At 46.7% G+C, this 27,467-nt stretch overlaps 1 protein-coding gene across 1 annotated transcript in view; it reads left to right on the forward strand.

The window, feature by feature from the left end:
• The window catches only part of LOC135508908 (anoctamin-5-like), a 96,235-nt gene that overhangs the window by 56,218 nt on the left and 12,550 nt on the right, over positions 1–27,467 (forward strand). The window contains exons 3-12 of the mRNA XM_064929129.1: positions 8,313–8,420; positions 11,362–11,430; positions 11,914–12,036; positions 12,315–12,476; positions 12,718–12,831; positions 14,791–14,906; positions 16,014–16,148; positions 17,898–18,003; positions 18,140–18,200; positions 25,846–25,997. Of these exons, the coding sequence (XP_064785201.1) occupies positions 8,313–8,420; positions 11,362–11,430; positions 11,914–12,036; positions 12,315–12,476; positions 12,718–12,831; positions 14,791–14,906; positions 16,014–16,148; positions 17,898–18,003; positions 18,140–18,200; positions 25,846–25,997 (1,146 nt within the window). The remainder of the gene's footprint in view (positions 1–8,312; positions 8,421–11,361; positions 11,431–11,913; positions 12,037–12,314; positions 12,477–12,717; positions 12,832–14,790; positions 14,907–16,013; positions 16,149–17,897; positions 18,004–18,139; positions 18,201–25,845; positions 25,998–27,467) is intronic.

Consider the following 27,467-nt stretch of genomic DNA (forward strand, 5'->3'; position numbering starts at 1 on the left):
CTGTCTAGTGTTTATGTTGTGATCATTCTACTGCAGCTAGAGTCCTGTCTAGTTGTTTTGTTGTGATCATTCTACTACAGCTAGAGTCCTGTCTAGTTGTTATGTTGTGATCATTCTACTACAGCTAGAGTCCTGTCTAGTTGTTTATGTTGTGCTAATTCTACTGCAGCTAGAGTCCTGTCTAGTTGTTTATGTTGTGATTGTTCTACTACAGCTAGAGTCCTGTCTAGTTGTTTATGTTGTGATCATTCTACTACAGCTAGAGTCCTGTCTAGTTGTTTATGTTGTGCTAATTCTACTACAGCTAGAGTTCTGTCTAGTTGTTTTGTTGTGATCATTCTTCTACAGCTAGAGTCCTGTCTAGTTGTTTTGTTGTGATCATTCTTCTACAGCTAGAGTCCTGTCTAGTTGTTTTGTTGTGATCATTCTTCTACAGCTAGAGTACTGTCTAGTTGTTTTGTTGTGATCATTCTACTGCAGCTAGAGTCCTGTCTAGTTGTTTTGTTGTGATCATTCTTCTACAGCTAGAGTCCTGTCTAGTTGTTTTGTTGTGATCATTCTTCTACAGCTAGAGTCCTGTCTAGTTGTTTTGTTGTGATCATTCTTCTACAGCTAGAGTCCTGTCTAGTTGTTTTGTTGTGATCATTCTACTGCAGCTAGAGTCCTGTCTAGTTGTTTTGTTGTGATCATTCTTTACAGCTAGAGTCCTGTCTAGTTGTTTTGTTGTGATCATTCTACTGCAGCTAGAGTCCTGTCTAGTTTTATAATGTGCTAATACTACTGCAGTTAGAGTCCTGTCTATTTTTTCTTTAGGGGTAAGGGGTACAGAGAGTGGGACTGGACCTAGTGTGTTGGGGGGACGACTACGCCCAGTGTTTTATGTTGTGTTAATTCTAAGAGCAGCTATGGTCCAGACAGCTACTGTAGCAATGTCAGCTAGGCCGGTTCTAGAATATGCTGGGTGCAGTTAGTTATTTATAGGTATATGAACAGCTGTAGCAGCAATGAACAGGGAACAGGTCTCTTTCTCAAAATGGCTTTGTGTGTGTGTGTATGTGTCAGAGAGTGGAAAGTACACAGGCCCCGGTGCGTTATAAGGGATATGGGGGTTGGGGGGACGGGTACCCAAAGTAATAATGCATTTAAAATGAATTGGAGGAGCTGCAGGCTTTCCTGGGTCAGCCACTAGCCCTAACCCATTGCGGTGGTTCATTTGTCCCATGACAGTGTTCCAAAAAAAAACTGCTCCGGTTTCTAAATAACAAAAATACCTCTGTAGAGATCAAATGTTATTATTCATCAACATGCTTGGTAAACAACGGGTGTGGACTAACCGTGAGATATGTACATATAACTATAACTGTATATAACTAGGAATAAAGAAGGTAAACAGTAGCAGCAGTGTATGTGATGAGTCAGAGCAGCTTACCGATCACTGTACCTGGACACAGCCCATCTGTAAATAGCCACCCAACTACCTCATCCCCATATTGTTACTTATCCTCTTGCTCTTTTGCACCCCAGTATCTCTACCTGCACATCATCATCTGCTCATCTATCACTCCAGTGTTAATGCTAAATTGTAATTATTTTCGCCTCTATGGCCTATTTATTGCCTTTACCTCCCCACTCTTCTGCATGTACACTGTACATTCTATGTACATTTCTATGTTTCTTTTCTATTGTGTTATTGACCGTACGTTTGTTTATGTGTTGTTGTTTTTGTCGCACTGCTTTGCTTCATCTTGGCCAGGTCGCGGGTTGTAAATGAGAACTTGTTCTCAACTAGCCCACCTGGTTAAATAAAGGTGTTCTCAACTAGCCTACCTGGTTAAATAAAGGTGTTCTCAACTAGCCCACCTGGTTAAATAAAGGTGTTCTCAACTAGCCCACCTGGTTAAATAAAGGTGTTCTCAACTAGCCCACCTGGTTAAATAAAGGTGTTCTCAACTAGCCCACCTGGTTAAATAAAGGTGTTCTCAACTAGCCCACCTGGTTAAATAAAGGTGTTCTCAACTAGCCCACCTGGTTAAATAAAGGTGTTCTCAACTAGCCTACCTGGTTAAATAAAGGTGTTCTCAACTAGCCCACCTGGTTAAATAAAGGTGTTCTCAACTAGCCCACCTGGTTAAATAAAGGTGAAATAAAAAATAAATACAAATTAGTCAAAGAAAGGTGTAAAAAGGGTCAATACCCTCAAATTAAAGCTGACACTTTAACCTCATTGTGAATGTGTCATTTCAAGTCCAGAGCCAAAACAACAAAAAATGTGACACCTTCCCAATACTTTTGGAGCTCACTATAGGTAGGGAAATAGTAACTAGGCAACAATATAGACAATAAACAGTAATAGCAGTGTATGTGATGAGTCAAAATAACAAGGCCAACATCCCAGTTATTGGCAAGAGGAAGAGACGCAGCTACAACATAACATGATTACAACATAACAACTAGACAGGCAAACAGGAAACCGCTCACCCAGAGGCGGCACTCCTAGTGGCCGGAGACTTTAATGCAGGGAAGCTTAAATCAGTTCTACCTCATTTCTATCAATATGTTAAATGTTAAATGGGCAACCAGAGGAAAAACAATTCTAGATCACCTGTACTCCACACACAGAGAGAAGTGTACAAAGCTCTCCCTCGCCCGCCATTTGGTAAATGCACCACAATTCTATCCTCCTGATTGCTGCTTACAAGCAAAAATTAAAGCAGGAAGTACCAGTGAATAAAAGCTCTCTGTCAAAAGAAAAAGTGGTCAGATGAAGCACACGCTAAACTACAGGACTGTTTAATGATTATTGATTAAAATTACAATATTTATTTGCGTACCTCATTCTACCCTCATTCTACGCTGAAGGTCAGCGTGGCAGATGTGTTGCCACCTGGAGGCGTCCTGTCAGGACGTCCAGGATCCAGGTGTTCAGTCCCAGCGTCCTGAGCTTAGAGATGAGCATGGAGGGAACTATGGTGTTGAACGCTGAGCTGTAGTCAATGTACAACATTCTCACATAGGTGTTCCTTTTGTCCAAGTGGGAAAGGGCAGTGTGGAGTACAATGGAGATAGCGTCATCTGTGGATCTGTTGGGGCTGTATGTGAATTGGACAGGGTCCAGGGTATCTGGGATGATGGTGTTGATGTGATGCCATTTATTTTTTTTTTACCTTTATTTAACTAGGCAAGTCAGTTAAGAACAAATTCTTATTTTCAATGACGGCCTAGGAACAGTGGGTTAACTGCCTGTTCAGGGGCAGAACGACAGATTTGTACCTTGTCAGCTCGGGGGTTTTGAACTTGCAACCTTCCGGTTACTAGTCCAACGCTCTAACCACTAGGCTACCCTGCCGCCATGACCAGCCTTTCAAAGCACTTCATGGCTACAGATGTGAGTGCTACTGGGTGATAGTCATTTAGGTTACCTTGATGTTCTTGGACACGGGGACGATCAGGCCAGCCTGATCTCTGATCTATTTGTGCTGTCTATCTGGCAAGACAGCACAAACAGTTCTGGGACAAGGCTAGATTTACAAAAAGTTACTGCACATTCCAATATAAACATTAGCATTGGCCTACCATGCCCAGTACCTCGCTTCATTCTGAGTGATATGCTAACTAGACTGTTGCTATTGGTCTACCATGCCCAGGACCTCCCTTCATTCTGAGTGATATGCTAACTAGACTGTTGCTATTGGCCAGCCAGTCATGGAACTTCACTTTGTTGTTTTCTTTTACTGTTCAACAGTCAGTCTTGTCTTGTTGACATTTAATTGAGATCTCTTTCCAGTTACCCATGGCCTCTAATCAAGACAGAAGTCCTTGAGGCCCAGACCAAAACATAACGAGAGGTCGGGACTATAAAATGAGTTAACGTGCATGGCGACATTTTGAGGTTACTGTCACTATAAATGCCTTCAACCAGTGTGTTCCCAGTCGGCAATTTTTTTATATAAATAAACACGATTTTCATTGTATTCCCCGAACTTTGCTGTGCTTTTAAATGGTTGAAAGCCCAATGATTCGGGGTGTGCCGACATGGCCATACTGGTATTCCGAATCGTTTACGGAAATTGACAGTTTCACGTTCTCACTGCAAAAACAAAGAGCTGCAGATTAGGAGCAGTGAGCGGAGTGTTGTGTCTCTGTGTCCTCAATTTGCAGCGAAGTTTGCTGTCACTCAGTCAGAGGTTTCATATGTTTTCCCTGCCCTTTGCCCCACTTGTTAGATATTATAAGAAAAAGTGGTCAGATGAAGCACACGCTAAACTACAGGACTGTTTTATGATTATTGATTAAAATATTTATTTGTGTACCTCATTCTACCCTCATTCTACGCTGAAGGTCAGCGTGGCAGATGTGTTGCCACCTGGAGGCGTCCTGTCAGGACGTCCAGGATCCAGGTGTTCAGTCCCAGTCCCCTTTGCCCCACTTGTTAGATATTATGCACATTGACTTGATAACAAACATCCTCACCTTGTGATTTATCATACTAGCAGGCAGCAGCAATCTGAATGATCAGACTGAAAACACGCGAGGAAAAGTGATCGAAATGATGAAGCGAGTGGACAGAGAAATACGGCGTCACTCTATCCAATAAGAGCGGCAGGATCAACGGACAACCCGCCCATCTCTTTACAGACAGGCAAACTAGCCAGTTGAGTTATCTAGAGCACGTAGAACCTCGCACATGACTGACTCAAAGACAGTACATTATGCTTTAGAAACTCTGGGACTGACTGACGTGAGAAAGATACTTGCTGGCACCCGAAAATAACTTATTTTTTTATTTATTTTTACGATCACAGATAATTACAAAATATCCTCGGATCTTAAGCGTATCCAAAAAATGTACCCATATCCGTTACGATACTCATTTTGTCCGACTACTCGGCACACCCCTAGCAGTTAGACATTTCGGTGAACTAAAACCAACAATCAGATGCTCTTTTTTTCCATTGGAATTTTGTTGTTTTTAAGATGGTTAAAAACATAGTGACAAAACATAGGAAATTCAACTAACTTGTGGCTCTCTTTATGAGTGGGTGCATAGAGTTTGTAATCTCAACCAAATATTATCCACGTTGAAATGACATGGTGTGCCCAGTGGGAATGCTCTGTGTGCCGTCTTGGACAGAGGCTACTGTAATCTGTTAACTAACCAGAGATAGAGTCAAGACCAATCTCCCTGAGACCCAGACCCAACCTATAATCATGACAGAAGTCTTTGAGATCCAGACTAAGACCCGACCTTTCAAGACCTAACCTCTCGTGGACATACTACGTAAACAAATTCTGTACGATTTTATTTCTGGTTTAACCGAGATTACTGAAGACCCAGACTATGACTCAGTGTATTGTAATAATGGCCAGACCATGACTCAGTGCATTAAGATAATGGCCAGACCATGACTCAGTGTATTGTAATAATGGCCAGACCATGACTCAGTGCATTAAGATAATGGCCAGACCATGACTCAGTGTATTGAAATAATGACCAGACCATGACTCAGTGCATTAAGATAATGACCAGACCATGACTCAGTGCATTAAGATCATGACCAGACCATGACTCAGTGTATTAAGATAATGACCAAACCATGACTCAGTGCATTAAGATAATGGCCAGACCATGACTCAGTGTATTGAAATAATGACCAAACCATGACTCGGTGCATTAAGATAATGACCAGACCATGACTCAGTGTATTAAGATAATGGCCAGACCATGACTCAGTGTATTGAAATAATGACCAAACCATGACTCGGTGTATTAAGATAATGACCAGACCATGACTCAGTGTATTAAGATAATGACCAGACCATGACTCAGTGTATTAAGATAATGGCCAGACCATGACTCAGTGTATTAAGATAATGACCAAACCATGACTCAGTGTATTAAGATAATGACCAGACCATGACTCAGTGTGTTGAAATAATGACCAAACCATGACTCAGTGCATTAAGATAATGGCCAGACCATGACTCAGTGTATTAAGATAATGGCCAGACCATGACTCAGTGTATTGAAATAATGACCAGACCATGACTCAGTGCATTAAGATAATACCATGACTCAGTGTATTAAGATAAGACCATGACTCAGTGTATTAAGATAATGACCAGACCATGACTCAGTGTATTAAGATAGTGCATTAAGATAATGGCCAGACCATGACTCAGTGTATTGAAATAATGACCAGACCATGACTCAGTGCATTAAGATAATGACCAGACCATGACTCAGTGCATTAAGATAATGACCAGACTATGACCCAGTGTTTTAAGATAATGGCCAGACCATGACTCAGTGTATTAAGATAATGACCAAACCATGGTCAGTTCTAATGTGGATAAAACACGATTCAGACTCAATGGAACTATGGAACATAGAACATTTCAGCCGTGGTTGAATTGCGTTGCTCCTGCTCCTTGCATGTCCTCATCATCCGGCGCCGGCTCTGCAGGGGAGGTAATACTGTGATGCTGTGTGTGATTCTCCATCTTGGTTCCGTGTATCTTGTTACAGTGACAGTATTGATTTGCAGTGGTGTTGCTGTGCTGTGGATAGCTCGGGTTCAGAGGTCAGGCTTTTTCCAATACCGTGTTCAGCTATGGTTCTACCTTGAAACGCCTGTGTAGAGAGATACTCAAACCTTGAAGTTGGAGTGAACTGAAGGCTGTTTGCATTTCAAGGCATCCAAGGCTTTCCGGTGTGGTGGTGTACTTCATGGACCATTTTCCCAGACAGTCTCCATTTACATAGATTAAGCCTAGACCTGGAATAAAAAGCTATGTCTGGGAAACGGGCCCTATATCTGGGAATGTCAGCTGACTGTGTTTGTGTGTATTGGCGGTGTGTTGACTGTGTAGTGGAGGTGTGTTGACTGTGTATTGGAGGTGTGTTGACTGTACTGGAGGTGTGTTGACTGTGTACTGGAGGTGTGTTGACTGTGTACTGGAGGTGTGTTGACTGTGTACTGGCAGTGTGTTGACTGTACTGGCGGTGTGTTGACAGTGTATTGGCAGTGTACTGGCGGTGTGTTGACTGTGTATTGGAGGTGTGTTGACTGTGTATTGGAGGTGTGTTGACTGTACTGGCGGTGTGTTGACTGTGTACTGGAGGTGTGTTGACTGTACTGGCGGTGTGTTGACTGTGTATTGGAGGTGTGTTGACTGTACTGGCGGTGTGTTGACTGTGTACTGTGTACTGGCAGTGTGTTGACTGTGTACTGACGGTGTGTGTTGACTGTACTGGCTGGGTGTGTTGACTGTGTACTGGACGTGTGTTGACTGTACAGTGTGTTGACTGTGTACTGACGGTGTACTGGCAGTGTGTTGACTGTGTACTGGCAGTGTGTTGACTGGTGACGGTGTTACTGCTGTGCAGGTGTGTGTTGACTGTGTACTGACGGTGTACTGGCAGTGTGTTGACTGTGTACTGGAGGTGTGTTGACTGTGTACTGACGGTGTACTGGCAGTGTGTTGACTGTGTACTGGCGGTGTACTGGCAGTGTGTTTACTGTGTACTGACTGTGTACTGGCGGTGTGTTGACTGTGTACTGGAGGTGTGTTGACTGTGTACTGGAGGTGTGTTGACTGTGTACTGGAGGTGTGTTGACTGTGTACTGGAGGTGTGTTGACTGTGTACTGGCAGTGTGTTGACTGTGTACTGGAGGTGTGTTGACTGTGTACTGGCAGTGTGTTGACTGTGTACTGGAGGTGTGTTGGCAGTGTGTTGACTGTGTACTGGAGGTGTGTTGACTGTGTACTGGAGGTGTGTTGACTGTACTGGCAGTGTGTTGACTGTGTGTTGGCGGTGTGTTGACTGTGTATTGGCGGTGTGTTGACTGTGTATTGGAGGTGTGTTGACTGTGTATTGGAGGTGTGTTGACTGTGTACTGGCGGTGTGTTGACTGTGTTGACTGTGTGACTGGTACAGTGTGTTGACTGTGTACTGGAGGTGTGTTGACTGTGTACTGACTGTGGCAGTGTGTTGACTGTGTAGTGTGTTGACTGTGCGGTTGTGTGACTGGAGGTGTGTTGGCGGTGTGTTGACTGTGTACTGGAGGTGTGTTGACTGTGTATTGGCGGTGTGTTGACTGTGTATTGGAGGTGTGTTGACTGTGTATTGGAGGTGTGTTGACTGTGTATTGGCGGTGTGTTGACTGTGTACTGGAGGTGTGTTGACTGTGTACTGGAGGTGTGTTGACTGTGTACTGGAGGTGTGTTGACTGTGTACTGGAGGTGTGTTGACTGTGTACTGGCAGTGTGTTGACTGTTTGTCTGTGTGTGTGTTGTCTGTCTCCTCCCAGGTTGACAAGCATCAGCAGAGTAAGGACTCTGTGTTCTTCCAGGATGGAAAGAGGAGGATTGACTTCGTCCTGTCCTATGTGGATGACCGAGACGGAGAGAGGAAGCAGGTAAAATACAACCTTCAGAAACACACCTCGCTGTCAACTACACTTCCTTCTACTGCAAATAGTTGTCAAGTTCATTGTCATCGCAGGGGTTTCATTGTAATTCTCAGTGATACTTAATACTGGTTTCTGGGCACAGGACACCGCCTGCGTAAAACCTGACTGAATGCTCCATTCTGTTGTGAGTTCAGAGTTCGTTCTGGTTTAATCCGGCTACATGGCTCTGTATTAATAATACAGGGTGAATAAGACATCTGAACATAATTCAGGATGCTGTAATACATAGCACTCTTCCTTCACTTGACTCACTTTTACTTGACTCACTTCACTTGACTCACTTGGCTCACTTCACTTTACTTGACTCACTTTACTTGACTCACTTGACTCACTTCACTTGACACACTTCACTTGACACACTTCATTTGACTCACTTTACTTGACTCACCTTACTTGACTCACCTTACTTGACTCACTTTACTTGACTCACTTTACTTGACTCACTTTGCTTGACTCACCTTACCTGACTCACTTCACTTGACTCACCTCACTTGTCAGCACCAGCTAGGTACGTCTCTTGCCTAGCTGTTCATAATAGCAAGCACTGACTGTTGATAGTGTTCATATTTCAGAAATAAGCTACATGACACAAACACCTTGAAACAAGATGAAACATTTAAGCTAACCTACAGTACCTATAATTCCTCCTTCCTAGCCAGTGACCGAGCCCCATGGAATGGACTGTCCTTATCATCTGCCTCCTGCGTTGAGTTAGTCTTGAATTGACCCTTAGTTTCCTTGGTAACTTTGTTATTTCAGTACTATTTGCATGCTGTGTGGGAGAAGTAGCCATTTTGAGGTGAAGCTTCCTGTACACAAAGTCCACATGATAAAGTGGTGTATAATGATATACAGTGCATTCGAAAAGTATTCAGACCGCTTGATTTTGTTATATTCCAGCCTTATTCTAAAATTGATCAAATAGTATTTTTTCCCTCATCAATCTACCCATGGGGAGCGTTGCTGCGCAGCTATATTCAGGGTCTCTCCAGCAATGTTTGACCGGGTTCTAGTCCGGGCTCTGGCTGAGCCACTCAAGGACATTCAGAGACTTGTCCCGAAGCGACTCATGTGTTGTCTTGGCTGTGTGCTTAGGGTCATTGTCCTGTTGGAAGGTGAACCTTCACCCCAGTCTGAGGTCCTGAGCGCTCTGGAGCAGGTTTCCATCAAGGATCTCTTAGTACTTTGCTTCGTTCATCTTTCCCTAGATCCTGACTAGTCTCCCAGTCCCTGCCGCTGAAAAACATTCCCACAGCATGATGCTGCCACCACCATGCTTCACCGTAGGGATGGTGTCAGGTTTCCTCCAGACGTGACTCTTGGCATTCAGGCCAAAGGGTTCAATCTTGTTTCTCATGGTCTGAGAGTCTTTAGGTGCCTTTTTAGCAAATAAAGCAGGCTGTCATGTGCCTTTTACTGAGGAGGGGCTACTGTCTGGCCACTCTATCATAAAGGCCTGATTGGTGGAGTGCTGCAAAGAGCTCTGTCAGAGTGACCATCGGGTTCTTGGTTACCTCCCTGACCAAGGCCCTTATCCTCTGATTGCTCAGTTTGGTTGGGGAGCCTACTTTCCAAACTTCTTCATTTAATAATTATGGAGGCCACTGGGAGACATGTTGGGGTAATGGGATGGGGAGACATGTTGGGGTAATGGGATGGGGAGACATGTTGGGGTAATGGGATGGGGAGACATGTTGGGGTAATGGGATGGGGAGACATGTTGGGGTAATGGGATGGGGAGCAGGGAGACATGTTGGAGTATCCTCTCATATCCTCTCTCCTCTCCTATCCTCTCTCCTCTCCTATCATCTCTCCTCTCCTATCATCTCTCCTCTCCTATCATCTCTCCTATCCTATCGTCTCTCCTCTCATATCCTCTCTCCTCTCCTCTCCTCTCTCCTCTCCTATCATCTCTCCTATCGTCTCTCCTCTCCTATCGTCTCTCCTCTCCTATCGTCTCTCCTCTCCTATCATCTCTCCTCTCCTATCAGGGAGACATGTTGGGGTAATGGGATGGGGGTGGGGAGACATCTCTCCTCCTATCATCATGTTGGGGTAATGGGATATCATGTTGGGGTAATGGGATCCTCTCGTCCTCTCTCATATCCATGTTGGGGTAATGGGATCTCTCTCCTCTCCTGGGATCCTCTCCTCTCTCAGGGAGACATCTCCTCTCTCCTCTCCTATCATCTCTCTATCGTCTCTCCTCTCCATCCTCTCTCCTCTCCTCTCTCTCTCTCCTATCATCTCTCCTATCGTCTCTCCTCTCCTGGGCTCGTCTCTCCTCTCCCTATCGTCTCTCCTCTCCTATCCTCATCTCTCTCCTATCATCTCTCCTCTCCTCTCCTCTCTCCTCTCCTATCATCTCTCCTATCGTCTCTCCTCTCCTATCGTCTCTCCTCTCCTATCGTCTCTCCTCTCCTATCCTCTCTCCTCTCCTATCATCTCTCCTCTCCTATCATCTCTCCTCTCCTATCATCTCCTATCCTATCGTCTCTCCTCTCATATCCTCTCTCCTCTCCTCTCCTCTCCTCTCCTCTCTCCTCTCCTATCATCTCTCCTATCGTCTCTCCTCTCCTATCGTCTCTCCTCTCCTATCGTCTCTCCTCTCCTATCATCTCTCCTCTCCTATCATCTCTCCTCTCCTATCATCTCTCATATCCTCTCTCCTATCATCTCTCCTCTCCTATCATCTCTCCTATCCTATCATCTCTCCTATCCTATCATCTCTCCTATCCTATCATCTCTCCTCTCCTATCATCTATCCTATCCTATCATCTCTCCTCTCAAATCCTCTCTCGTATCCTATCATATCTCCTCTCCTATCATCTCTCCTCTCATATCCACTCTCCTCTTCTCTTTTCTTCCTTCTATGTTGTGTCAACAGGAGAGGCGGAGGGAGTACGAGGCTAACCTACAGAAAGCAGGGCTGGAGCTGGAGACAGAGGATAAATCGGTGAGATTCCTGCCCTGAAGGTTTATCTGATTATATCTAGCCAAGTTCTGGTGAATAAATAGCCTGGTCCCAGATATGTCTGTGTGTTGCTAACACCATCGGACCAGAGGAGTTAGCAACGCAGCATTAACAGATCTGAGACCAGGCTAGTGAATGAATATAGGTCTGAAACAAGAGATTTTTAGTATACAGGGACATGCTGTCCTGGCAGTGTTTTTGAACAGGGGGATGCCATTACTCTTTCTCACCACCGGGGGCGATAGATCAATAGAATATACTCTGGTTTATCAACTTTATAACACAGTACAGGAACATGGTTTGTTTGTGGTGGTGGAGGTGAATTTAAGTAGCTAAACTTGGCTATTGGTTAAATAATTGACAGGCTATGTCTGTTTGTCTGTCCGTCTTCCTGTCTGCCCATCCATCTCCACATCTATCTATCTCTCCATTTCTCCATCTCTCCATCTCTCTCCTCCAATAAAGGTGTCAGATGACAGGAAGACATACTTTGTGAAGATCCACGCTCCATGGGAGGTTCTGGCCACCTACGCCGATGTCCTCAAGATCAAGGTTCCCTTCAAGGAAAACGACATCCCCGTTCACCAGGTACAGTAGCAGCCAGGTAGCCTAGCGGTTAGCGCGGCGGGCCAAGCTAAACGGATTGGTTCCAATACCAGAACTGAAAGAAAATATCTGGCCAGTCTTTGGACTGAAGGTTCAAACGGTAGCCTGATCCCAGATCTGTTTGTGTTCATGCCAACTACATTGTTGTCATTGTCATCCGAAAACATGTTTGTGGTGACAAGGAGTTGGCATCACGGCACAAAACAGACAAACTGCTTGGAAAGTGCAGTATTGTTTGTCTTAATATGTTCTTCATCCAGGACATTCCCATGGACTGGCTGTTCACTCCTTTCCGTCTACCGGACCACATTATGAATCCCGAACCCGACTATTTCACCTCACCTTTCAACAAGGGAAAGATTGACTTCTTCCTCATCGACGACAAGGAGACATTCTTCCCTCCTTCCGTCCGCAACAGGATAGTAAGTAGGCCAACGTAAAGGGGTTTTTGTATAAGAGAATCAAAGGAGAAGAATTCACTTCTCTTCTGAGTTTTCTCTTCACGGTTTCTCCCTGGCTGTGAAGCAACCGTCGATGTAAAAATGGCATTATAAAGTAACTTGGAATGTAGTCATGGCAGTATAGTGGCTTGTAGAATAGACAGTCCTCTATTAGTAGAAGTGTGAATCTCTATGTATGTATTGCTCTCTCTCCTCCCTCCAGGTGTACTACATCTTAGCCCGTTGTCCCTACCACAAGACGGACAGAGAGGACAAGAAGGGCATCAAGCGCCTGCTCAACAACGGCACCTACGGATCTGCCTTCCCACTACATGATGTAAGAAGCTACTGTCCAACAGTGACCAGGGTTGGGGCCAATTCCGTTTTAAATTCCTGTCAATTTAGGACGGAAGCTGAAATTACAATTACCATTTTTATTCTATGCTTTTTCAATGAGAAAAAACATGTGGAATTGGAATTTGATTTCCTTTCTGAAATGACTGGATTTGAAATGGAATTGATCCCCCAAAAAACACTGAAAGTGACCTTCTCTCCGAGTAGGGAAAACTGGTTGTGATGTCATTTTAACCAGCTTTACCCTCTGGGCTCTTGTGAGGTTGTTTCATATTGACGTACAAACATCCGTGAAGTCATTCATCTAGTGTTGGAAATGGGTAAGGAATTGTTTTGTGTGCGCAATGTGTCGTTCATATAGTAATCCCCCCCCCCAAAAAAAGGGGGTATCTTTATCAAAATGAACCCTATTATCATCCCCTTTTGGAATGAGACATTCCACATTGTGGGGCGGCTGGGAGCCTAGTGGTTAGAGTGGAGGGGCGGCAGGTAGCCTAGTGGTTAGAGTGGAGGGGCGGCAGGTAGCCTAGTGGTTAGAGTGGAGGGGCGGCAGGTAGCCTAGTGGTTAGAGTGGAGGGGCGGCAGGTAGCCTAGTGGTTAGAGTGGAGGGGCGGCAGGTAGCCTAGTGGTTAGAGTGGAGGGGCGGCAGTTAGCCTAGTGGTTAGAGTGGAGGGGCGGCAGGTAGCCTAGTGGTTAGAGTGGAGGGGCGGCAGGTAGCCTAGTGGTTAGAGTGGAGGGGCGGCAGGTAGCCTAGTGGTTAGAGTGGAGGGGCGGCAGGTAGCCTAGTGGTTAGAGTGGAGGGGAGGCAGGTAGCCTAGTGGTTAGAGTGGAGGGGCGGCAGGTAGCCTAGTGGTTAGAGTGGAGGGGCGGCAGGTAGCCTAGTGGTTAGAGTGGAGGGGCGGCAGGTAGCCTAGTGGTTAGAGTGGAGGGGCGGCAGGTAGCCTAGTGGTTAGAGTGGAGGGGCGGCAGGTAGCCTAGTGGTTAGAGTGGAGGGGCGGCAGGTGGTTACCTAGTGGTGGTTAGCGTGGAGGGGCGGCTGGTAGCCTTGTGGTTAGAGTGGAGGGGCGGCAGGTAGCCTAGTGGTTAGAGTGGAGAGGCGGCAGGTAGCCTAGTGGTTAGAGTGGAGGGGCGGCAGGTAGCCTAGTGGTTAGAGTGGAGGGGTGGCAGGTAGCCTAGTGGTTAGAGTGGAGGGGCGGCAGGTAGCCTAGTGGTTAGAGTGGAGTGGAGGGGCGGCAGGTAGACTAGTGGTTAGAGTGGATGGGCGGCAGGTAGACTAGTGGTTAGAGTGGAGGGGCGGCAGGTAGCCTAGTGGTTAGAGTGGAGAGGCGGCAGGTAGCCTAGTGGTTAGAGTGGAGGGCGGCAGGTAGCCTAGTGGTTAGAGTGGAGGGCGGCAGGTAGCCTAGTGGTTAGAGTGGAGGGGCGGCAGGTAGCCTAGTGGTTAGAGTGGAGGGGCGGCAGGTAGCCTAGTGGTTAGAGTGGAGGGGTGGCAGGTAGTCTGGTGGTTAGAGTGGAGAGTGGGGCGGCAGGTAGCCTAGTGGTTAGAGTGGAGGGGCGGCAGGTAGCCTAGTGGTTAGAGTGGGGGCGGCAGGTAGCCTAGTGGTTAGAGTGGAGAGGCGGCAGGTAGCCTAGTGGTTAGAGTGGAGGGGCGGCAGGTAGCCTAGTGGTTAGAGTGGAGGGGCGGCAGGTAGCCTAGTGGTTAGAGTGGAGGGGCGGCAGGTAGCCTAGTGGTTAGAGTGGAGGGGCGGCAGGTAGCCTAGTGGTTAGAGTGGAGGGGTGGCAGGTAGTCTGGTGGTAAGAGCATTGGACTTCATCAAGATTGAAGCCCCAAGCTAACAAGGTAAAACATCTTTCGTTATCTGAATTTTGCAACCATGTTATGGATAAGGATGAGCAGTAGGACCATGACATGATAATTGGTCTGTCTCCCTCTGTATGTATAAAGTCTCGATACTGGAAACCATCCAGGGACTCCAACAGTGAGAGTGAGAGATTCAACCTCTACAAACACTGGGCCCAGTTCTTCAGTTTCTTCAAAGAGCAGCCCCTCAACTTGATACGGTGAGAACACAACACCAAGCCAGATGTTCAATCCAACTCAGATTAACAACCTGTGCACATTGATATACTGTACTTTTAAGCCAGTGTCTCTAATGTTTGCCGGATCTCACATTCCCTGTTAACTCCAAGGATTTCTGCTCAAGCAGAAATCCCCTTTAAATATGAACTGCGCAGTGCACAGGTCATTTATCTGCTTGAATCAAGTCTCCACGTTGTCCTCGTTTTTCTAGACACTAAACAGACTTGTTGTTGTTTGATTGGTTGTGTTGTATTTCCCATAACAGGAAGTATTACAAGGAGAAGATGTTTGATTGGTTGTGTTGTATTCCCTATAACAGGAAGTATTACAGGGAGAAGATGTTTGATTGGTTGTGTTGTATTTCCCATAACAGGAAGTATTACAGGGAGAAGATGTTTGATTGGTTGTATTTCCCATAACAGGAAGTATTACAGGGAGAAGATGTTTGATTGGTTGTGTTGTATTCCCTATAACAGGAAGTATTACAGGGAGAAGATGTTTGATTGGTTGTGTTGTATTCCCTATAACAGGAAGTATTACAGGGAGAAGATGTTTGATTGGTTGTGTTGTATTCCCTATAACAGGAAGTATTACAGGGAGAAGATGTTTGATTGGTTGTGTTGTATTTCCCATAACAGGAAGTATTACAGGGAGAAGATGTTTGATTGGTTGTGTTGTATTCCCCATAACAGGAAGTATTACAGGGAGAAGATGTTTGATTGGTTGTGTTGTATTTCCCATAACAGGAAGTATTACAGGGAGAAGATGTTTGATTGGTTGTGTTGTATTCCCCATAACAGGAAGTATTACAGGGAGAAGATGTTTGATTGGTTGTGTTGTATTCCCCATAACAGGAAGTATTACAGGGAGAAGATGTTTGATTGGTTGTGTTGTATTCCCCATAACAGGAAGTATTACAGGGAGAAGATGTTTGATTATTACAGGGAGAAGATGTTTGATTGGTTGTGTTGTATTCCCATAACAGGAAGTATTACAGGGAGAAGATGTTTGATTGGTTGTGTTGTATTCCCTATAACAGGAAGTATTACAGGGAGAAGATGTTTGATTGGTTGTATTTCCCATAACAGGAAATATTACGGGGAGAAGATTGGGATCTACTTTGCCTGGCTGGGTTTCTACACTGAGATGCTGTTCTTCGCTGCGGTAGTCGGCCTGATCTGTTTTCTCTATGGATTGTTCACCTTCGATGACAACGTCTGGAGGTGAGGGCCCCTGAATCCCAATTCAACCCCTAGGCACTATCCCCTACCCCCTAACTCACAGCCTAAAAATCCTAGGCACTATCCCATACTCCCCCCAGCCTAAAAATCCTAGGCACTATCCCAAATCCTAGGCACTATCCCATAACCCCCCCAGCCTAAAAATCCTAGGCACTATCCCGTTCCCCCCCAGCCTAAAAATCCTAGGCACTATCCCGTATCCCCCCCCCCACCTAAAAATCCTAGGCACTATCCCGTACCCCCCAGCCTAAAAATCCTAGGCACTATCCCGTACCCCCCCAGCCTAAAAATCCTAGGCACTATCCCGTACCACCCCCGCCTAAAAATCCTAGGCACTATCCCGTACCCCCCAGCCTAAAAATCCTAGGCACTATCCCGTACCACCCCCGCCTAAAAATCCTAGGCACTGTCCCGTACCCCCCAGCCTAAAAATCCTAGGCACTATCCCGTACCACCCCCCCGCCTAAAAATCCTAGGCACTGTCCCGTACCCCCCAGCCTAAAAATCCTAGGCACTATCCCGTACCACCCCCGCCTAAAAATCCTAGGCACTGTCCCGTACCCCCCGCCTAAAAATCCTAGGCACTGTCCCGTACCCCCCAGCCTAAAAATCCTAGGCACTATCCCGTACCACCCCCGCCTAAAAATCCTAGGCACTGTCCCGTACCACCCCCCACCTAAAAATCCTAGGCACTATCCCGTACCCCCCCCAGCCTAAAAATCGGACACAGGTTAATTAAGATTTCCCAGACACAGTGAAGCCGTTGGCTGCACTGAAAGGTTGGTTTCCCAGACACAGTGAAGCTGTTGGCTGGACTGAAAGGCTGGTTTCCCAGACACAGTGAAGCCGTTGGCTGGACTGAAAGGCTGGTTTCCCAGACACAGTGAAGCCGTTGGCTGGACTGAAAGGCTGGTTTCCCAGACACAGTGAAGCCGTTGGCTGGACCGAAAGGCTGGTTTCCCAGACACAGTGAAGCCGTTGGCTGGACCGAAAGGCTGGTTTCCCAGACACAGTGAAGCCGTTGGCTGGACCGAAAGGCTGGTTTCCCAGACACAATGAAGCCGTTGGCTGGACCGAAAGGCTGGTTTCCCAGACACAATGAAGCCGTTGGCTGGACCGAAAGGCTGGTTTCCCAGACACAGTGAAACCGTTGGCTGGACCGAAAGGCTGGTTTCCCAGACACAGTGAAGCCGTTGGCTGGACTGAAAGGCTGGTTTCCCAGACACAGTGAAACCGTTGGCTGGACCGAAAGGCTGGTTTCCCAGACACAATGAAGCCGTTGGCTGGACCGAAAGGCTGGTTTCCCAGACACAGTGAAACCGTTGGCTGGACTGATAGGCTGGTTTCCCAGACACAGTGAAGCCGTTGGCTGGACCGAAAGGCTGGTTTCCCAGACACAGTGAAGCCGTTGGCTGGACTGAAAGGCTGGTTTCCCAGACACAGTGAAGCCGTTGGCTGGACCGAAAGGCTGGTTTCCCAGACACAGTGAAGCCGTTGGCTGGACTGAAAGGCTGGTTTCCCAGACACAGTGAAGCCGTTGGCTGGACCGAAAGGCTGGTTTCCCAGACACAGTGAAGCCGTTGGCAGGACTGAAAGGCTGGTTTCCCAGACACAGTGAAGCCGTTGGCAGGAATCCGTCCCTCAATATATGTCTCCTGGAAAAAAATGTTTTGCAGTTTGTTATGAGAATATCATGTTTGTTTTTAAAAATAAAATAACATCTTGTTTCAGTAAAGAAATCTGTAGTGAGGAGATTGGAGGCAACATCATCATGTGTCCACTGTGTGATAAGAAATGTGGCTACTGGAAACTCAACTCAACGTGTAACTCCTCCTGGGTAAGAAGTCAAGGCTTTTATAATTGCACTGTGAAGATTATGATACTGTACATAGACACTGTGGTGATATGTTCTTTTTATGACCACAACTTCAGGTCAAGTCAATGAACGTGCTCTTGTTTTTTTCTTCTATCAGCAATCACATATGTTTGACAACGTGGGGACGGTGTTCTTTGCCATATTCATGGGGATTTGGGGTAAGTGACAGTCTCAGTGAATATTAAGTGACAGTCTAGTGAATATGAAGTGTAAAAGGTGCAGGCTTAGTCCTGAGCTCCACCTACAGGAAGCTGCCAGTCTCTGTGAATATGTCCTGAGCTCCACCTACAGGAAGCTGCCAGTCTCTGTGAATATGTCCTGAGCTCCACCTACAGGAAGCTGCCAGTCTCTGTGAATATGTCCTGAGCTCCACCTACAGGAAGCTGCCAGTCTCTATACAACTGGAAAACAGGCCTTATCTTCAAGTATTGTTGTGGTAGAACTTTATACCTTTTTGTTGTAATTTATAACATCAGATCCTCTTCCTATCCCTGTGACAACTCCATAATGTGAATTCCTGCTGAATATAGTTGACACTGAAGGGATGAGTGACAGCTACTCAATACTATAAGGGACAGGGGGGGGGGGGGGTAAGGTGAGCCAAAGGGTTAGTTGAGCCCCCTTGTTTCTAGGAAAACATATATACAAAATGCCTTTAAAGTATTAAAGGAAAAAGGGGGTCAACATTTCATGGAGTCTGAAGGGAGGAAACCATGTGGAAAAAGTGGTCAGCAACTTAGGTTAAAACAAAGTAAAAAATAAACGGATTATCACCAAGTCAAATGGAATTGATTGTGTTTGAGGTTTTCATGATGCTTTTAAGATTTTTCTGTACACCAGCCAGAGGTTTCTATCAGCTTCAATACGGGGCCCTAAACCTAGAATGACAAGGGCATCCTTGTAGCTGTGTGGGATAATATAGTCCAAATGTTTGCCTTGGGGAAGGCGAGCCAATGACCATGGGATAAACTGGGCCAATTCTTGGTAGTCTTAAACAAATCTACTTAGAAACGAAAGTATACTGTTCACACACATGGTTATGGGCTTAACCAAAGAGGATGCATGTATGATGTCAGATATAGCGTCGAAGTGTATTCAATTTTGAGTCTGCATCCCAATATTACACGTGAGTTTTCGTCGTAAAAAACAACGTTATTTATTATGAAATTACTAAAAAGGACAAAGAGGGCGCTTTTGGTCATTGACTGCAGGAAAGGACTACTCCTTAACTCTGTTCCTCCCTCCCTTCCCTCTTAACTCTGTTCCTCCCTTTCCTTCCCTCTTAACTCTGTTCCTGCCTTCCCTTCCCTTCCCTCTTAACTCTGTTCCTGCCTTCCCTTCCCTCTTAACTCTGTTCCTGCCTTCCTTTCCCTCTTAACTCTGTTCCTGCCTTCCCTTCCCTTTTAACTCTGTTCCTTCCCTTCCCTTTTAACTCTGTTCCATCCCTTCCCTTTTAACTCCGTTCCTTCCCTTCCCTTCCCTCTTAACTCTGTTCCTGCCTTCCCTTCCCTCTTAACTCTGTTCCTTCCCTTCCCTCGTAACTCTGTTCCTTCCTTCCCTTCCCTCTTAACTCTGTTCCTTCCTTCCCTTACTCCTTAACTCTGTTCCTGCCTTCCCTTCCATTCCCTCTTAACTCTGTTCCTCCCTTCCCTTCCCTCTTAACTATGTTCTTTCCTTCCCTTCCCTCTTAACTATGTTCTTTCCTTCCCTTCCCTCTTAACTCTGTTCCTGCCTTCCCTTCCCTCTTAACTCTGTTCCTGCTTTCAATTCCCTCTTAACTCTGTTCCTCCCTTCCCTTCCCTCTTAACTATGTTCTTTCCTTCCCTTCCCTCTTAACTATGTTCTTTCCTTCCCTTCCCTCTTAACTCTGTTCCTTCCTTCCTTTCCTCTTAACTCTGTTCCTCCCTTCCCTTCCCTCTTAACTATGTTCTTTCCTTCCCTTCCCTCTTAACTATGTTCTTTCCTTCCCTTCCCTCTTAACTCTGTTCCTGCCTTCCCTTCCCTCTTAACTCTGTTCCTGCTTTCAATTCCCTCTTAACTCTGTTCCTCCCTTCCCTTCCCTCTTAACTCTGTTCCTGCCTTCCCTTCCCTCTTAAGTCTGTTCCTGCCTTCCCGTCCCTTCCCTCTTAACTCTGTTCCTTCCTTCCCTTCCCTTCCCTCTTAACTCTGTTCCTTCCCTTCCCTCTTAACTCTGTTCCTTCCTTCCCCTCTTAACTCTGTTCCTTCCTTCCCTTCCCTCTTAACTCTGTTCCTCCCCTCCCTTCCCTCTTAACTCTGTTCCTGCCTTCACTTCCCTCTTAACTCTGTTCCTTCCTTCCCTTCCCTCTTAACTCTGTTCCTGCCTTCCTTCCCTCTTAACTCTGTTCCTCCCTTCCCTTCCCTCTTAACTCTGTTCCTGCCTTCCCTTCCCTCTTAACTCTGTTCCTCCCTTCCCTCTTAACTCTGTTCCTTCCTTCCCTTCCCTCTTAACTCTGTTCCTTCCTTCTCTTCCCTCTTAACTCTGTTCCCGCCTTCCCTTCCCTTCCCTCTTAACTCTGTTCCTTCCTTCCCTTCCCTTTTAACTCTGTTCCTTCCCTTTCCTTCCCTCTTAACTCTGTTCCTCCCTTCCCTTCCCTCTTAACTCTGTTCCTTCCTTCCCTTCCCTCTTAACTCTGTTCCTTCCTTTCCTTCCCTCTTAACTCTGTTCCTCCCTTCCCTTCCCTCTTAACTCTGTTCCTTCCTTCCCTTCCCTCTTAACTCTGTTCCTCCCTTCCCTCTTAACTCTGTTCCTCCCTTCCCTCTTAACTCTGTTCCTTCCTTCCCTTCCCTCTTAACTCTGTTCCTCCCTTCCCTCTTAACTCTGTTCCTTCCTTCCCTTCCCTCTTAACTCTGTTCCTTCCTTCCCTTCCCTCTTAACTCTGTTCCTCCCTTCCCTCTTAACTCTGTTCCTTCCTTCCCTTCCCTCTTAACTCTGTTCCTTGCTTCCCTTCCCTCTTAACTCTGTTCCTTCCTTCCCTTCCCTCTTAACTCTGTTCCTCCCTTCCCTCTTAACTCTGTTCCTGCCTTCCTTCCCTCTTAACTCTGTTCCTCCCTTCCCTTCCCTCTTAACTCTGTTCCTGCCTTCCCTTCCCTCTTAACTCTGTTCCTTCCTTCCCTTCCCTCGTAACTCTGTTCCTCCCTTCCCTTCCCTCGTAACTCTGTTCCTTCCTTCCCTTCCCTCGTAACTCTGTTCCTTCCTTCCCTTCCCTCTTAACTCTGTTCCTTCCTTCCCTTCCCTCTTAACTCTGTTCCTCCCTTCCCTCTTAACTCTGTTCCTCCCTTCCCTCTTAACTCTGTTCCTTCCTTCCCTTCCCTCTTAACTCTGTTCCTTCCTTCCCTTCCCTCTTAACTCTGTTCCTCCCTTCCCTCTTAACTCTGTTCCTTCCTTCTCTTCCCTCTTAACTCTGTCTCCTTCCTTCCCGTCCCTTCCCTCTGAACTCTGTTCCTTCCTTCCCCTTCCCTCTTAACTCTGTTCCTTCCCTTCCCTCTTAACTCTGTTCCTTCCTTCCCTTCCCTCTTAACTCTGTTCCTTCCTTTCCTTCCCTCGTAACTCTGTTCCTTCCTTTCCTTCCCTCGTAACTCTGTTCCTTCCTTTCCTTCCCTCGTAACTCTGTTCCTTCCTTTCCTTCCCTCTTAACTCTGTTCTTTCCTTTCCTTCCCTCTTAACTCTGTTCCTTCCTTCCCTTCCCTCTTAACTCTGTTCCTTCCTTCCCTTCCCTCTTAACTCTGTTCCCTTAACTCTTCTTCCTTCCCTTCCCTCTTAACTCTGTCTCCTCCCTTCCCTCTTAACTCTGTTCCTTCCTTCCCTTCCCTCTTAACTCTGTTCCTCCCTTCCCTTCCCTCTGAACTCTGTTCTTCCCTTCCCTCTTAACTCTGTTCCTTCCCTTCCCTTCCCTCTTAACTCTGTTCCTTCCTTTCCTTCCCTCTTAACTCTGTTCTTTCCTTTCCTTCCCTCTTAACTCTGTTCCTTCCTTCCCTTCCCTCTTAACTCTGTTCCTTCCTTCCCTTCCCTCTTAACTCTGTTCCTTCCTTTCCTTCCCTCTTAACTCTGTTCCTTCCCTTCCCTCTTAACTCTGTTCCTTCCCTTCCCTCTTAACTCTGTTCCTTCCTTCCCTTCCCTCTTAACTCTGTTCCTTCCTTCCCTTCCCTCTTAACTCTGTTCCTTCCTTCCCTTCCCTCTTAACTCTGTTCCCGCCTTCCCTTCCCTTCCCTCTTAACTCTGTTCCTGCCTTCCCTTCCCGTCCCTTCCCTCTTAACTCTGTTCCTTCCTTCCCTTCCCTCTTAACTCTGTTCCTCCCTTCCCTCTTAACTCTGTTCCTTCCTTCCCTTCCCTCTTAACTCTGTTCCTCCCTTCCCTTCCCTCTTAACTCTGTTCCTGCCTTCCCTTCCCTCTTAACTCTGTTCCTGCCTTCCCTCTTAACTCTGTTCCTTCCTTCCCTTCCCTCTTAACTCTGTTCCTTCCTTCTCTTCCCTCTTAACTCTGTTCCTTCCTTCTCTTCCCTCTTAACTCTGTCTCCTTCCTTCCCGTCCCTTCCCTCTTAACTCTGTTCCTTCCTTCTCTTCCCTCTTAACTCTGTCTCCTTCCTTCCCGTCCCTTCCCTCTGAACTCTGTTCCTTCCTTCCCCTTCCCTCTTAACTCTGTTCCTTCCCTTCCCTCTTAACTCTGTTCCTTCCTTCCCTTCCCTCTTAACTCTGTTCCTTCCTTTCCTTCCCTCGTAACTCTGTTCCTTCCTTTCCTTCCCTCTTAACTCTGTTCCTTCCTTTCCTTCCCTCTTAACTCTGTTCCTTCCTTTCCTTCCCTCTTAACTCTGTTCTTTCCTTTCCTTCCCTCTTAACTCTGTTCCTTCCTTCCCTTCCCTCTTAACTCTGTTCCTTCCTTCCCTTCCCTCTTAACTCTGTTCCCGCCTTCCCTTCCCTTCCCTCTTAACTCTGTCTCCTCCCTTCCCTCTTAACTCTGTTCCTTCCTTCCCTTCCCTCTTAACTCTGTTCCTCCCTTCCCTTCCCTCTGAACTCTGTTCTTCCCTTCCCTCTTAACTCTGTTCCTTCCCTTCCCTTCCCTCTTAACTCTGTTCCTTCCTTTCCTTCCCTCTTAACTCTGTTCTTTCCTTTCCTTCCCTCTTAACTCTGTTCCTTCCTTCCCTTCCCTCTTAACTCTGTTCCTTCCTTCCCTTCCCTCTTAACTCTGTTCCTTCCTTTCCTTCCCTCTTAACTCTGTTCCTTCCCTTCCCTCTTAGCTCTGTTCCTTCCCTTCCCTCTTAACTCTGTTCCTTCCTTCCCTTCCCTCTTAACTCTGTTCCTTCCTTCCCTTCCCTCTTAACTCTGTTCCTTCCTTCCCTTCCCTCTTAACTCTGTTCCCGCCTTCCCTTCCCTTCCCTCTTAACTCTGTCTCCTGCCTTCCGTCCCTTCCCTCTTAACTCGGTTCCTTCCTTCCCTTCCCTCTTAACTCTGTTCCTCCCTTCCCTCTTAACTCTGTTCCTTCCTTCCCTTCCCTCTTAACTCTGTTCCTCCCTTCCCTTCCCTCTTAACTCTGTTCCTGCCTTCCCTTCCCTCTTAACTCTGTTCCTGCCTTCCCTCTTAACTCTGTTCCTTCCTTCCCTTCCCTCTTAACTCTGTTCCTTCCTTCTCTTCCCTCTTAACTCTGTTCCTTCCTTCTCTTCCCTCTTAACTCTGTCTCCTTCCTTCCCGTCCCTTCCCTCTTAACTCTGTTCCTTCCTTCCCTTCCCTCTTAACTCTGTTCCTCCCTTCCCTTCCCTCTGAACTCTGTTCCTTCCTTCCCCTTCCCTCTTAACTCTGTTCCTTCCCTTCCCTCTTAACTCTGTTCCTTCCTTCCCTTCCCTCTTAACTCTGTTCCTTCCTCCCTTCCTTCCCCTCTTAACTCTGTTCCTTCCTTTCCTTCCCTCGTAACTCTGTTCCTTCCTTTCCTTCCCTCGTAACTCTGTTCCTTCCTTCCCTTCCCTCTTAACTCTGTTCCTTCCTTCCCTTCCCTCTTAACTCTGTTCCTTCCTTCCCTTCCCTCTTAACTCTGTTCCTCCCTTCCCTCTGAACTCTGTTCTTCCCTTCCCTCTGAACTCTGTTCTTCCCTTCCCTCTTCCCTCTTAACTCTGTTCCTTCCTTCCCTTCCCTCTTAACTCTGTTCCTTCCCTTCCCTCTTAACTCTGTTCCTTCCCTTCCCTTCCCTCTTAACTCTGTTCCTTCCCTTCCCTTCCCTTCCCTTCCCTCTTAACTCTGTTCCTCCCTTCCCTTCCCTCTTAACTCTGTTCCTCCCTTCCCTTCCCTCTTAACTCTGTTCCTTCCCTTCCCTTCCCTCTTAACTCTGTTCCTCCCTTCCCTTCCCTCTTAACTCTGTTCCTCCCTTCCCTTCCCTCTTAACTCTGTTCCTTCCTTCCCTTCCCTCTTAACTCTGTTCCTTCCTTCCCTTCCCTCTTAACTCTGTTCCTTCCTTTCCTTCCCTCGTAACCCTGTTCCTTCCTTACCTTCCCTCTTAACTCTGTTCCTTCCTTTCCTTCCCTCTTAACTCTGTTCCTTCCTTCCCTTCCCTCTTAACTCTGTTCCTTCCTTCCTTCCCTTCCCTCTTAACTCTGTTCCTGCCTTCCCTTTCCTTCCCTCTTAACTCTGTTCCTTCCTTCCCTTCCCTCTTAACTCTGTTCCTTCCTTCCCTTCCCTCTTAACTCTGTTCCTTCCTTCCCTTCCCTCTTAACTCTGTTCCTTCCCTTCCCTCTTAACTCTGTTCCTTCCCTTCCCTCTTAACTCTGTTCCTTCCCTTCCCTCTTAACTCTGTTCCTCCCTTCCCTTCCCTCTTAACTCTGTTCCTTCCTTCCCTTCCCTCTTAACTCTGTTCCTTCCTTCCCTTCCCTCTTAACTCTGTTCCTTCCCTTCCCTCTTAACTCTGTTCCTTCCCTTCCCTCTTAACTCTGTTCCTTCCCTTCCCTCTTAACTCTGTTCCTTCCCTTCCCTCTTAACTCTGTTCCTTCCCTTCCCTCTTAACTCTGTTCCTTCCCTTCCCTTCCCTCTTAGCTCTGTTCCTTCCCTTCCCTCTTAACTCTGTTCCTTCCTTCCCTTCCCTCTTAACTCTGTTCCTTCCTTCCCTTCCCTCTTAACTCTGTTCCTTCCTTCCCTTCCCTCTTAACTCTGTTCCTTCCCTTCCCTCTTAACTCTGTTCCTTCCTTCCCTTCCCTCTTAGCTCTGTTCCTTCCCCTTCCCTCTTAACTCTGTTCCTTCCTTCCCTTCCCTCTTAACTCTGTTCCTTCCTTCCCTTCCCTCTTAAATCTGTTCCTTCCCTTTCCTTCCCTCGTAACTCTGTTCCTTCCTTTCGTTCCCTCTTAACTCTGTTCCTTCCTTCCCTTCCCTCTTAACTCTGTTCCTTCCTTCCCTTCCCTCTTAACTCTGTTCCTTCCTTCCCTCGTAACTCTGTTCCTTCCTTCCCTTCCCTCTTAACTCTGTTCCTCCCTTCCCTTCCCTCTTAACTCTGTTCCTTCCTTCCCTTCCCTCTTAACTCTGTTCCTCCCTTCCCTTCCCTCTTAACTCTGTTCATCCCTTCCCTTCCCTCGTAACTCTGTTCCTTCCCTTCCCTCTTAACTCTGTTCCTTCCTTCCCTTCCCTTTTAACTCTCTTCTTACTGTCTGCACTATCATGCCATGGACCTTTTTATTGTGAAGAGTTACCTCCCTAACTCTCCATTGTCCTCCTGTAGTGACTCTGTTCCTGGAGTTCTGGAAGTGTCACCAGGCCCGGCTGGAGTACGAGTCTACTTTTGGCCTAACTCTGTCTCCTCATCCTCTCCTGCAGTGACTCTGTTCCTGGAGTTCTGGAAGCGTCGCCAGGCCCGGCTGGAGTACGAGTGGGACCTGGTGGACTTTGAGGAAGAGCAGCAACAGCTTCAGCTTCGACCAGAATACGAGACCAAGTGTACCTCCCGCAGACTAAACCGCGTCACACAGGTGTTTTTCTGTCTCTTACCTGCATTATAACACAGGGTTAGGGGTTATGGTTAGGGGTTATGGTAAGGAGTTATGGTTAGGGGTTATGGTTAGGGGTTATGGTTAGGGGTTATGGTTAGGGGTTATGGTTAGGGGTTATGGTTAGGGGTTAGGGGTTATGGTTAGGGGTTAGGGGTTATGGTTAGGGGTTATGTTTAGGGGTTATGGTTAGGGGTTATGGTTAGGGGTTATGGTTAGGGGTTATGGTTAGGGTTATGGTTAGGGGTTATGGTTAGGGGTTATGGTTAGGGGTTATGGTTAGGGTTAGGGGTTATGGTTAGGGGTTATGGTAAGGAGTTCTGGTTAGGGGTTATGGTTAGGGGTTATGGTTAGGGGTTATGGTTAGGGTTAGGGGTTATGGTTAGGGGTTAGTGGTTATGGTTAGGGGTTAGGGGTTATGGTTAGGGGTTATGGTTAGGGGTTATGTTTAGGGGTTAGGGGTTATGGTTAGGGGTTATGGGTTATGGTTAGGGGTTATGGTTTGGGGTTAGGGGTTATGGTTAGGGGTTAGGGGTTATGGTTAGGGGTTAGGGGTTATGGTTAGGAGTTATGGTTAGGGGTTATCTTTAGGGGTTAGGGGTTATGGTTAGGGGTTAGGGGTTATAGTTAGGGGTTAGGGGTTATGGTTAGAGGTTATGGTTAGGGGTTATGGTTAGAGGTTATGGTTAGGGGTTAGGGGTTATGGTTAGGGGTTATGGTTAGGGGTTATGGTTAGGGGTTATGTTTAGGGGTTATGTTTAGGGGTTAGGGGTTATAGTTAGGGGTTAGGGGTTATGGTTAGAGGTTATGGTTAGGGGTTATGGTTAGAGGTTATGGTTAGGGGTTAGGGGTTATGGTTAGGGGTTATGGTTATGTTTAGGGGTTATGTTTAGGGGTTATGTTTAGGGGTTAGGGGTTAGGGGTTATGTTTAGGGGTTAGGGGTTATGGTTAGGGGTTATGTTTAGGGGTTATGTTTAGGGGTTATGTTTAGGGGTTATGGTTAGGGGTTATGGTTAGGGGTTAGAGGTTAGGGGTTATGGTTAGGGGTTATGGTTAGGGGTTATGGTTAGGGGTTATGGTTAGGGGTTAGAGGTTAGGGGTTATGGTTAGGGGTTATGGTTAGGGGTTATGGTTAGCGGTTAGGGCCAGAGTACAAGTGTACCAGCCTATCGACTCAACCGCATCACATAGGTACTGTATGATATTGATTGACATGTCTGATTGAAGTGTCGTCCACCTACCGGTGCCCAGCCTGTATTGAAAGTGTAACCTTTATGTCTGGATCTCGCAACTGACATCATTCCTACTGAGAGGGGTCTGTTTCTGGGCCCTGACCCTCCACCTCCTACTGAGAGGGGTCTGTTCCTGGGCCCTCCACCTCCTACTGAGAGGGGTCTGTTCCTGGGCCCTGACCCTCCACCTCCTACTGAGAGGGGTCTGTTCCTGGGCCC

Source organism: Oncorhynchus masou, chromosome 22, assembly GCF_036934945.1.
Source record: "Oncorhynchus masou masou isolate Uvic2021 chromosome 22, UVic_Omas_1.1, whole genome shotgun sequence".
NCBI lineage: Eukaryota > Metazoa > Chordata > Actinopteri > Salmoniformes > Salmonidae > Oncorhynchus > Oncorhynchus masou.